Source organism: Bos indicus x Bos taurus, chromosome 6, assembly GCF_003369695.1.
Source record: "Bos indicus x Bos taurus breed Angus x Brahman F1 hybrid chromosome 6, Bos_hybrid_MaternalHap_v2.0, whole genome shotgun sequence".
In the NCBI taxonomy this organism is placed as follows: domain Eukaryota; kingdom Metazoa; phylum Chordata; class Mammalia; order Artiodactyla; family Bovidae; genus Bos; species Bos indicus x Bos taurus.
The window spans coordinates 2,237,056-2,249,773 of NC_040081.1; the positions used below are offsets into that span (position 1 = coordinate 2,237,056).

At 41.6% G+C, this 12,718-nt stretch overlaps 1 protein-coding gene across 1 annotated transcript; it reads left to right on the top strand.

Moving 5' to 3' along the window:
• The first annotated feature begins 338 nt into the window (after positions 1-338).
• On the top strand, positions 339-3,477 carry TKTL2 (transketolase like 2). The gene is made up of 2 exons (XM_027543683.1): positions 339-3,065; positions 3,181-3,477. Exon 1 carries the CDS (start codon positions 843-845, stop codon positions 2,793-2,795), a length of 1,953 nt encoding a protein of 650 aa, XP_027399484.1. The 5' UTR covers positions 339-842; the 3' UTR covers positions 2,796-3,065; positions 3,181-3,477.
• Positions 3,478-12,718: the final 9,241 nt, after the last annotated feature.

The following is a 12,718-nucleotide window of genomic DNA, read 5'->3' on the forward strand; positions in this document are numbered from 1 at the left end:
TCAGCGGTTCTAAATTTGATCCTCGTGAAAATTTTGGTCCAATTATTGTATTTCTATCTACGAGTCAGTCAGAATTTTCACCAACACAAAGCTGAAGAGCAATTATCGTCCAATTAAAAATAAATAAAAAGAATTTCCAGCTGCTCTGGAAAGTCTCATTGACACAGTGTTGCCTTATCCATTAGACTGACAGTATCTCTGGATCATTTCCATTAATGCTGGGCTACAGAACAGTGTATAGGCTTCCCAGGTGGCTCAGTGGTAAAGAATTCATTTCCCCGTGCAGGAGATGTAGGACACTTGGGTTCTATACCTGGGTCAGGGAAGAAGCCCTTGAAGGAGGAAATGGCAACGCACTCCAGTATTCTTGCCTGGAAAATGCTATCAACAGAGGAGCCTGGAGGACTACAGTCCTCAGGAATGCGGAGTCTGACCAGACTTCGCAACCGAGCACCCAGGCACAGAACAGTGCTGATGTCTCAGGCAGCCTCAAGGCAGGAAGAAGCAGCAGGACCTCAACAAACAGCATCCCATAATGCAGGGATAAAAGAAAGCACTTTTGAATTTATAATGAGGGAAAGTATAAAGAAGTTTAATTATTTTTAATAATGTTAAAGCATGTAAATGACTAAGTATTAAAACCCATTCACTGGAAGGAGCCTTCGGAGCAGGTCGAGGACCTAGGCCCGGGTGGTAAGCAGGTTCCTTCCGGAGGTGGGGCCAGGACTCCCTATCACAAGATGAAGCTGCACTGACATTGCCAGGGGCAGCAGCTGCGGACGCTGGGGTCACGATTAACTGACGGAACCTCCAGAGCTCATTTCCCCGAGGCAAGGCCAGGCATGCCGTCAGTTGACGGAACCGCCGTGGCACCGCCCCGTCTGCCCCGCACAGGAACCTGGGAAGGCGCCGACATGGCGGACAGCGCGACACTGGACGCGACCACAGTGCAAGTGCTGCAGGACCTGGCCAACCGCCTGCGCGTCCATTCCATCAGGGCTACATGTGCCTCTGGCTCCGGCCACCCCACGTCGTGCTGCAGTGCGGCAGAGATCGTGTCGGTGCTTTTCTTCCACACGATGAGGTACAGACAGACTGAGCCCGCGCACCCCGACAACGACAGATTCGTCCTTTCCAAGGGTCATGCCGCTCCACTGCTCTATGCTGCCTGGGTGGAGGCAGGCAGCATCAGTGAACCTGACCTGCTGAACTTGAGGACAATTCATTGCGACCTTGAGGGACACCCCACCCCCAGGCTGTCGTTTGTGGATGTGGCGACAGGATCGCTCGGGCAAGGTTTGGGGGCTGCATGTGGAATGGCTTATACTGGCAAGTACTTGGACAAAGCCAGCTACCGGGTATTCTGCCTCCTGGGCGACGGTGAGTCCTCAGAAGGCTCCGTCTGGGAAGCTTTGGCTTTTGCTTCCCACTACGGTTTGGACAATCTCGTAGCAGTGTTCGACGTGAACCGCTTGGGGCAAAGTGGCGTTGCGCCCCTGAAGCACTGCACAGACATCTATCGGAATCGCTGCGAGGCCTTTGGGTGGAATACTTACTTAGTAGATGGCCATGATGTGGAGGCGTTGTGCCAGGCTTTTTCTCAAGCTGCTCAAGGGAAGAACAAGCCCACTGCCATAATTGCAAAGACCTACAAGGGCCGGGGTATTCCAAATGTTGAGGATGCAGAAAATTGGCATGGAAAGCCACTGCCAAAAGAAAGAGCAGATGAAATCATTAGACTAATTAAAAGTCAGATAAAGACCAACAGGAATCTCCTACCAAAACCTCCTGTTGAAGGCTCACCTCCAGTCAGCATCACAAATATAAAAATGACCTGTTTGCCTGATTATAAAGTTGGTGACAAGGTAGCTACTCAGAAAGCATATGGTTTGGCTCTGGCTAAACTCGGCCTTGCAAATGAAAGAGTTGTTGTCCTGGATGGTGACCCAAAGAACTCCACCTTTTTTGAAATATTCAAGAAAGAACATCCTGAGCGTTTTATTGAGTGTTTTGCTGCGGAACAAAACATGGTGAGTGTGGCACTGGGCTGTGCCACACGTGGTCGAACCATTACTTTTGTTACTACTTTAGGTGCCTTTTTGACTAGAGCATTTGATCAGATCCGGATGGGAGCCATATCTCAAAGTAATATAAATCTTATTGGTTCTCACTGTGGGGTGTCTGTTGGTGAAGATGGCCCTTCCCAGATGGCTTTGGAAGATCTAGCCATGTTCCGGAGCATTCCCAATTGCACTGTTTTCCTCCCAAGTGATGCTGTCTCGACAGAGCATGCTGTTTATCTGGCTGCCAATAGCGAAGGAATGTGCTTCATTCGGACCAACCGATCAGAAACTGCAGTTATTTATACCCCACAAGAACATTTTGAGATTGGAAGGGCCAAGGTCATCCGCCACAGTAATAATGACAAAGTCACAGTAATTGGAGCTGGAGTTACTCTGCATGAAGCCTTAGCAGCTGCTGATGCTCTTTCTCAGCAAGATATTTCTATCTGTGTTATTGACCCATTTACCATTAAACCCCTGGATGCTGCCACCATCATCTCCTGTGCAAAAGCTACTGATGGCCGGGTTGTCACAGTGGAAGATCATTACCAGGAAGGTGGCATTGGCGAAGCCGTGTGTGCAGCAGTGTCTGGGGAGCCTGCCATCCATGTTCATCAGCTATCGGTGTCAGGAGTGTCTGAAAGAAACAGGAAACCTAGTGAATTACTGAGTATATTTGGTGTCAGTGCAAGACACATCATAGCAGCTGTGAAATATACTTTAATGAACTAAAATAGCCGATTTTTTAAAATGTCAGTCTCTTTGTGTTGGTTTTAAAACCCTGTTGGGCGTTTTTGTTTATTATTTAAACAAAGCCATTTAAGAGCTTGTTTCATTCCTAATTCAGAAATTCAAGTCAACTACTTTTCTTTTGAACTGTGACTGTATTTACAAATGTCACTCAGTGTTGAATCATAAGTAGTTTAACAGAATACAACAACCTAATATGAAGTTTGCTGATAAGACTGCAAATAATTGACTAATTTGGGAATTAATGTGGAGGTAAGTTTCCTAAATGTAATTTATTTGTGAAGAAAATGTGAATTTCATTGTAGACTTCAGTAGCCTAGGTTTTGAGGCAAGTATAAGGTTTCATGTAATGTCATCCCTCCTGCAGCTTCCTGGATAATTTTTGACTACAGTTGCCTGGAAATTCCCTTCAAAGTGTGTCTTCTCTCCTCTGCAGTTTAGAGACGAGGGCAGCAGTGAAAGATCTTATGATGTACCTCATTGCTTCAGTGACTGTTCTGTGAAGAGATGAAAGCCTGACTACTTCTGGTTTGCACACTATAATGTTTTGTGAGGTTTCAGAAACGTTTCATTTTCTCAGTGACCAAACCAATTTGCTAACTTGATTGTATTCATCTACTCAGGAAACTAGAATTAATGTAATAAAGTATTTAAAAACCAATAACTTTATTCAGTTTGTGTCATGTATGTGTGACTTGGTTTCTCTCTGATAAAACAAAACAAAAAACTTCTATCTAAACCAGAAACAGAAAGAGGCATATTCCCTTAATAGAGGAAAATGTCCCAGCTGGAGACAAATCACTGGAAAACAATGTGTGGACTGAAGCACACCTCTCACTTTTTGCTGTGAGTACATAGATTATATGGCTGGAATGTAAGAATGAAGTACTAGTCAGGTAAATCAAAGCCAGACCCAAAGTTCAAAAGTAAATTTAAAATGACTTTTTGTCAGGTAATTCCTTAGTTTTATTACCTTCATTAAGTGTCATCATTAAGTTCATTGGACACATAACCCAATTTGTTCTGGAAGGTATCATAGAAACCAAAAATCACTAAACTGGGAATCAGAGAAATGGGGTCCTGCTCAGAACAGTAGTAATATTGTCTGCACTTTTTCTCTGAGCTGGTTCTGGTTTCTTCTTTTGAAAATTGATGATAATTGTTCTATTTCCTAAGATTCAAAAATCACTTTGTAAAATTAAAAACAGTTGCTATAGGATTATTGTAGGAATTTAGAAAATACAGATACACAACAAATTTAGCTCATTTGTCTCACTATAGAAAAATCCACTTGTAGTATGCATATATAACTGTAGCTCTTAAAATATGGTCATTCCCATGTAGTAACATCAATCAGATGTATCCATGAATGGGGTGCTATTGAATAAAAGTCTTTATCCTTAAAGTTTTTAAACCTTACTGAAAGGTTGTTGCTGAACCACGAAAGACGCCAGGATTCTTGGCCTCTGGAGGAGAAGAATTCAATCCGGGCCAGAGACGAGGCTTGATGGCTCAGAGCTTTTGTGTAATAAAGTTTTATTAAAGTATAAAAGAGAGAGAACGCTTCTGACATAGACATCAGAAGGGGGCAGAAAGAGTACCCATCCCCCTGCTAGTCTTTAGCCGGATGTTATATAGCTACTAGCAGTCTGCTAATTAAAGAAAGAAAATGTCTCAAAACTCAGAGAATGGCACCAGACCTCACCCACAAGATGCATTTTGAGATCATCTTGGCACCAGGTGAGTTATCCTGGGCCATAAATATAGAGAAGGGGGAAAAAAATGTAACACTAGTTTGTTTCTTCCTGCCGCATAAGAGAGAAAAAATGTCTGACACTCGCAGCCTATTTCCTCTGTTTGGAGACCCTGGCCTTCCTGCCTGTTACAACCTCTCTACTATTGATTTACACACAGATTAAAACAGATAAGATACCAGCACAAAATTACTTGTCCTAATTTGAGTGTGTATACCAGGAAAGAGCTTCAGTTTTTATGACTTGCAACTTGAATGTGGGCTGCAAAATGCTTTGCTTCCAATCAAATATACATAAACACAGCTGTAATAATTAGAGAAGTTCAGGGTGGAATCTCAGAAATGATCAAAAATATTTTTGTAGGAGGGTGGAGAAGGCATTAATCTCTCCTGTAAAGATTCTGTCCCACAGGGCATCAATCAGTGGCTGGCAAATCCAGAAGGAAGAAATGGGAGATGAGACTTCTATCTCGTGTCTACAGTTTGTCATGTAAGATGAAATCAAATCCAATTGTGTTATATCAAATATTCTCCAGCTTTGAATATGTCTTGAGATCGTGTAACTGCCCATGGAAACCAGAGAATCATTCTGACTGATACTAATCTTAACCCCTAAAGTTTGTGTATATGCAGTTTTGACTTGGATGAACACCTGGTCACTGGTTTAACTCAGGTCTTCTATTCATTGTTTTGCCTAGAAGAATGTCATCTCAATTAAAAAAGCTTGATGACATTCCAGGGACAGCTGTGACTACATCTGCTCCCTGGCTTATGGTTCAGATAACAAAGACCAAAGATGGGAAAAGGCAGGAGGTGGCAAACACCAGCAGGCAAAATCTATTTGCCTTCCATTTTTGTGCAACTCCAAACTCAGAAAAATCCTGTGGACAGAGAAATCTGTCAAGCTACAATCCACAGGGTCACAAGAGAGTAGGATGTGACTTAGCAACTAAATAAACAGCAAAAAGTTATGTATGCCTTTATACTTTAGATGGTTAAAAAAATGTTAAAAGTAGCATTTTGTGAAAACTATGAAATTCAAATGTCCATGGATGAAATTTGGTGGTAACACAGCCACATTCCTTCATTTATATATTATCTGTGGCTGCCTTGGAACTACCACAGCAGAATTGACATCAGTTGTTGACATTTGTCATAATTGTGACACACACTTTATGGTCTACAAAGCCTAAAATATGTACTCTCTGGATTTTTACAGTAGAAGTTTGCAAATTCTGAGGTAGAACATTGAAGCGAGGTGAGGTTGACAATATCCAGGTGGAAGTAATAAGGATAACCTGTGGAGGTTAGGCTTCGTGGCTACCTCTATCTTTGGCTACAAAGTGTTGGTAAGATTGGAGGTTTCTGGCTTACCACAGGCCACCACGTTGAGGAGTAAAGACACATGCATCAGAGAGGTTCTGTGTGATGCGTGACAGTCTGGGAATATAGGAAGGGAATTTGGGAACATAGGAAGGTGTAATATCACTAAGAAAGGGACCACCAGTGATTAGAGTCCCTCAGTTTAGTTCAGTTCAGTTCAGTCGCTCAGTCGTGTCCGACTCTTTGTGACCCCATGAATCGCAGCACGCCAGGCCTCCCTGTCCATCACCAATTCCCGGAGTTCACTCAGACTCACGTCCATTGAGTCAGTGATGCCATCCAGCCATCTCATCCTCTGTCATCCTCTTCTCCTCCTGCCCCCAATCCCTCCCAGCATCAGACTCTTTTCCAATGAGTGAATTCTTCACATGAGGTGGCCAAAATACTGGAGTTTCAGCTTTAGCATCATTCCTTCCAAAGAAATCCCAGGGCTGATCTCCTTCAGAATGGGCTGGTTGGATCTCCTTGCAGTCCAAGGGACTCTCAAGAGTCTTCTCCAACAACACAGTTCAAAAGCATCAATTCTTCAGTGCTCAGCCTTCTTCACAGTCCAACTCTCACATCCATACATGACCACTGGAAAAACCATAACCTTGACTAGATGGACCTTTGTTGGCAAAGTAACGTCTCTGCTTTTCAATATACTATCTAGGTTGGTCATAACTTTTCTTCCAAGGAGTAAGCGTCTTTTAATTCATGGCTGCAATCACCATCTGCAGTGATTTTGGAGCCCCCCAAAATAAAGTTTGACACTGTTTCCACTGTTTCCCCACCTATTTCCCATGAAGTGATGGGACCAGATGCCATGATCTGAGTTTTCTGAATGTTGAGTTTTAAGCCAACTTTTTAACTCTCCTCTTGCACTTTCATCAAGAGGCTTTTTAGTTCTTCTTCACTTTCTGCCATAAGGGTGGTGTCATGTGCATATCTGAGGTTATTGATATTTCTCCCAGCAATCTTGATTCCAGCTTGTGCTTCTTCCAGCCCAGCGTTTCTCATGATGTACTCTGCATAGAAGTTAAATAAGCAAGGTGACAATATACAGCCTTGACATACTCCTTTTCCTATTTGGAACCAGTCTGTTGTTCCATGTTCAGTTCTAACTGTTGCTTCCTGACCTGCATATAGGTTTCTCAAGAGGCAGGTCAGGTGTTCTGGTATTCCCATCTCTTTCAGAATTTTCCAGTTTATTGTGACCCACACCGTCAAAGGCTTTGGCATAGTTAATAAAGCAGAAATAGCTGTGTTTCTGGAATGATTAGAGTCCCTACTTGCTATTAAATCCCCCATCTATTGGTCCCAATGTTGCTGAATTTATGTGGAAAGATATGGTTGGTAGTGATTTTCAGCAGAGGAGATGATGATGTGTTTGGAGAAACCTTTGGAAATTTGGATGAAAGAAAAGTATAAGAAAACATACTTCCCTTTCTTTCAACTCTCACTGAAGGAACTGGGGAGAAAATGTTACCATTTCCTTCTCTAGGGATCTTCCCAAGCAGGGATCAAACCAAGTCTCCTGCATTGGCAGGTGAATTCTTTACTGCTGAATCACTAGGGAAGCCCAAAATACACCTAATACGTGTTAATTTGGGCTTCCTCAGCGGCTCAGCAGTAAAGAATTCGCCTGTAATGCAGGAGTTGCAGGAGCCGCAGCAGCTTCCATCCCTGGGTGAGGAAGATCCCCTGGAGGAGGGCGTGGCAACGCATCCCTGTATTCTTGACTGGAGAATCCCATGGACAGAGGAGCCTGGCGGGCTACAGTCCATAAGGTCACAGAGTCTTATACAACTGAAGAGACTTAGCACACATGCACACATGTTAATTTGATGAAGCCAGAAAGGCAGTTATGCAGGGTGCTGCCAGGCTAGCCGAGTTTCCATTGCACTCTCAGGCACTTTCGCAAGCACTGTGAAAGGATGTCTCCTCTAAGTTGGGCATTGTGGAGGTAAAGCTCAAAATCAACATTCAGCATGGCAGGGGCGCCTCCTACCAAGAATGAATGCTGACTTATCAGAAGGTCAGCCATTAAAAAGAATACATTTGAATCAGTTCTAATGAGATGGATGAAACTGGAACCTATTATACAGAGTGAAGTAAGCCAGAAAGAAAAACACCAATACAGTATACTAACGCATATATATGGAATTTAGAAAGATGGTGACAATAACCCTGTGTACGAGACAGCAAAAGAGACATCGATGTATAGATCAGTCTTATGGACTCTGTGGGAGAGGGAGAGGGTGGGGAGATATGGGAGAATAGCATTGAAACATGTATAATATCATGTATGAAACAAGTCGCCAGACCAGGTTCAATGCACAGTACTAGATGCTTGGGGCTGGTGCACTGGGACGACCCAGAGGGAGGGGAGGGGAGGGAGGAGGGAGGAGGGTTCAGGATGGGGAACGCGGGTATACCTGTGGCAGATTCATTTCGATATTTGGCAAAACTAATACAATATTGTAAAGTTTAAAAATAAAATTAAATTAAAAAAAAAAGAAGGTATGCTGCCAGGAGAACTGAACAATAAAGTAAAGAACCCACTGACATCCCCAAGGGAGAGGTGGCCAACCATTTAGTTGGGTCCAGGGGCTCTGTGAAGTGGAAGACACAGGACCACATACAGCTCTGGAGTTGGAGTGTTTTCCTCCAAAAGGCAGACTGCCAAGTTTTCCAGATTCTTACATCTCATACCTTCAAAAGGAGAACAACATGCATAAAATTTCTTGAACACAGTATCATTTCCCAATGAAAAATTATTTTACCAGTAATATGCTGATTAATAGATTGCAGGCCCCTCTGTCCATGGGATCCTCCAGGCAAGAATACTGGGGTGGGTTGCCATGTCCTCCTCCAAGGGGGTTAATAGATTAGTATATTTCAAAAGTGGACTAAGTATCCCACACGTGTAGATGAAGATTAACTGACACACACATATACAGACCTGTATGTTCATACACATGTGTGCATCACATGATTTATGCCACGTGTTTAAAAGAACATTACTAGATGAATAATAGTATGGTTCAGTCACTAATTCATGTCTAACTCCTTTGAGACCCCATGGACTGCAGCATGCCAGGCTTCCCAGTCCTTCACTATCTCCCGCAGTTTGCTCAAACTCATGTTCATTGAGCAAACAATGCCATCCAACCATCTCATCCTCTCTCCCCCTGTCCTCCTGCCCTCAATCTTTCCCTACAGTCCATAGGGTCACAAAGAGTTGGACACAACTGAAGCGACTTAGAACGCACATGTCTGAGAAATATTAATGAGAACTTCCCACAGCACCCAGATGCTGCTAAACTCATCTCTTGTCTCTCTGTCCTTGGCCTTATAGATTTGCCTCTTTAGAATCAAGTCTGCTACTACTCTGTTCCTGGGGCATCACCGGAGTTCTAAAGTTTTGTTTATACACAGAAGGCTTGAAAGCAGGGATGGGAAAATTCACTTTGGCTCAAGTTAGCTGTCTTCTTAATGTAGTCCTAAAATTACAGTGATATATAGTAATTTATTTCTGGAACCTTAAAAGGCATATTTTTATTTTCTCTTTTCACCTAAACATCTTTCCCTGAACTGTTTACACAAATAGCTTTTACTCTCTAGGTGACAGACTCATGCTGACTATGTAATATATATTAATTACCACAAAAAGTCACCTACCGCAATCAGCTGTACAAGTCAAGTTTATTTGTTAGAAATAGGTTGGTTTGGTTAATTGGCAGTTTACTGTTTCTGGGGAATACAAGAATGTTAGACTATTTTACCTGTTTATACCAACCCACCCTCACATAAATGCTATTATTTTCTTGTATTTTAAGTCCTTCCATACATAGTTTTAGTTTAAAAGCTAACAAATAATTTTGATGTATATCATCCAAACATGAAGTGCACAGTTCAGTGAGTTTTCACAAAGTAGAAACACTCTTCTAACTCATATTGAATCAACAATTATAATAGTTGTCCCAAAGCTGCTTTCTGTCCCCTTCCCGTGGATTGATTATTTCCTCTTTTATCCTCCAAGTAACTATTCTAATGTCTAACTCCATTGATTACCTTTACCTGTTTTTAAACTTTATATACGTAGAATGATACGGTGTGTACTATTTTGTATCTGGCTTCATTTACTCAACATTGGGTTTACAAAATTTTCCATGTGATTACCTGTATTAAAGTGAAAGTGAAGTCATTCAGTTGTGTCCGACTCTTTGCAACCCCATGGACTGTAGCCTACCAGGCTCCTCTGTCCATGGGATTTTCCAAGCAAGAGTACTGGAGTAGGTTGCCATTTCCTTAATGTTCATTAAATTTCTCCCCTGTATAGTATTTCAGATCATGAATATACCACAATGTGCATGTCCATTTAAATGATTAATGAAAATTGTTTTCAGTTTGGAGCTATAACAAATAGTGCTGCTATGAATATTATTATACACTATCATGATGAACACAAAGGTTTATTTTTATTGGTTATAGAAATCAGGAGTCATTGCTTTGTGACTTTGTTATACTATGTCCACCTTTAGTAGAAACTTCCAAGTATTTCTCTACAAGGGGAATTTTTATTTGCTAAGTCTTTCAACCCACTCCACAGTGATCATACTAATTTACACACTTAGAATATGAAAGTTCAGGTTGCATCCCATTCTTGTCAACATCTGCTTTAATCTATATTTTTTATTGAAGTATAGTTTATTTACAACTTTGTGTTAATTACTGCTGTGCAGCAAAGTGATTCAGTAATACATATATAGACATTTTTATATTCTTTTCCATTATGGTTTATCACAAGATATTGAGTGTCATTCCCTGTGCTATACAGTAGGACCTTGTTGCTTTTCCATTTTATATATAATAGTTTACATCTCTTAATCCCAGCCTCCCACTCCATCCCTCCCCCAACAGCCCCCCTCTGTGGTAATCAACAGTCTGTTATGTAATTCTATTTTTTTTTTAATTTTAGTATTGAAGTTTGTTGTTTAAATGGCATTGCATCCTGGTTTTAATTTGTATCCCCTTATGGCTAATACAGTTGGGCATCTTAGTATGTTCATTGGTCATGCAAAAGTGTCTATTCAATTGTTTTGCATGGAGGTTCTTTGCCTTTATATTTTGATTTTAGGGGTGCTTTGTGTATTGTGCATACACACATTTGTTGGATACATGTATTTCAAATATCTGCTCTCACTCTGTGAACTGCCATTTTACTCCCTTAAGAATTCTTCTAATAAACAGAAACATTCGTTTTAATGTAGTCCTACTTACCATCATATTTCCTTTCTAGGTATTGTGTTTAAAAGTCTTTAGTTTCCCCAAGGTTATTAAAGATGTTTTCTTATGTTTTCTTCTGCAAATTTTATATTTTTATCTTTCACTTGTTGTTCAGTCAGTCAGTCATGTCTGTGTCTGACTGTTTGCGATCCCATGAACTACAGCATGCCAGGCTTCCCTGTCCTTCACCATCTCCCAGAGTTTGCTCAACCTCATGTCCTTTGAGTCAGTGATGCCATGCAACCAGAGATCTACAATTCATGTGGTTCAGTTCAGTTCAGTTCAGTTCAGTTCAGTCACTCAGTCGTGTCCAACTCTTTGCGACCCCATGAATTGTAGCATGCCAGGCCTCCTTTTCCATCACCAACTCCCGGAGTTCATTCAAACTCACGTCCATCGAGTTGGTGATGGATTCCAGCCATCTCATCCTCTGTCATCCCCTTCTCCTCCTGCCCCCAATCCCTCGCAGCATCAGAGTCTTTTGCAATGAGTCAACTCTTCTCATGAGGTGGCCAAAGTACTGGAATTTCAGCTTTAGCATCATTCCTTCCAAAGGACACCCAGGACTGATCTCCTTCAGAATGGACTGGTTGGATCTCCTTGCAGTCCAAGGGACTCTCAAGAGTCTTCTCCAACACCACAGTTCAAAAGCATCAATTCTTCGGCACTCAGCTTTCTTCACAGTCCAACTTTCACATCCATACATGACTACTGGAAAAAACATAGCCTTGACTAGACAGACCTTTGTTGACAAAGTAATGTCTCTGCTTTTCAATATGCTATCTAGGTTGGTCATAACTTTCCTTCTGGTTGTGAAATTTTCAAAGTGCCAAAGAAACATTTCAAAATATTGATTCTGGCAAAGCCACCTTTACTGAAGTTCCTATGAGCCAGCCATAAGTCATTGTGCCTTTTCTTGCCTTATGGTTAACTTTGGTAAAGTTAAAGTCTGGAATTAGAAAGTTATTTTAACCTATGTGTGTATACCCTCAATTCAAGATACATTATAGGTTAGAGTGGTGGCAGTGATGACATTTTATGGACAAGTCCTTTCCTCCTCTCTCAGTAACTGTCAAAGCATTGATGCTTAGAGTCTCAGGAAAGCAAAACTAAACAACAGTAAAAAATACTGAAGATGGCAGCACTTCATTTTATCCAGCCCAAACATCCTGACAAGTTGTTATGCCTTATCTATGAATTTTAGAAATGGACTATTAAAGATTTACTAAAAGCATTTTAAGTCTCCTCATTAAGAAGAAAGTAAAGTCTCTCATTCACTTATGTCTATAGTATGAAATGATACTCTGCATGATTGACTGTAGCCATGAAATTAGAAGACGATTGCTTCTTGGCAGGAAAGCTATGACCAACCTAGACCATGTGATAAAAAGCAAAGACATCACTTTTCTCACAAAGGTCCATATACTCAAGGCTATGGTCTTTCCAGTAGTCATGTCTGATTGTGAGAGCTGGACCATAAAGAAGGCAGAGTGCCAAA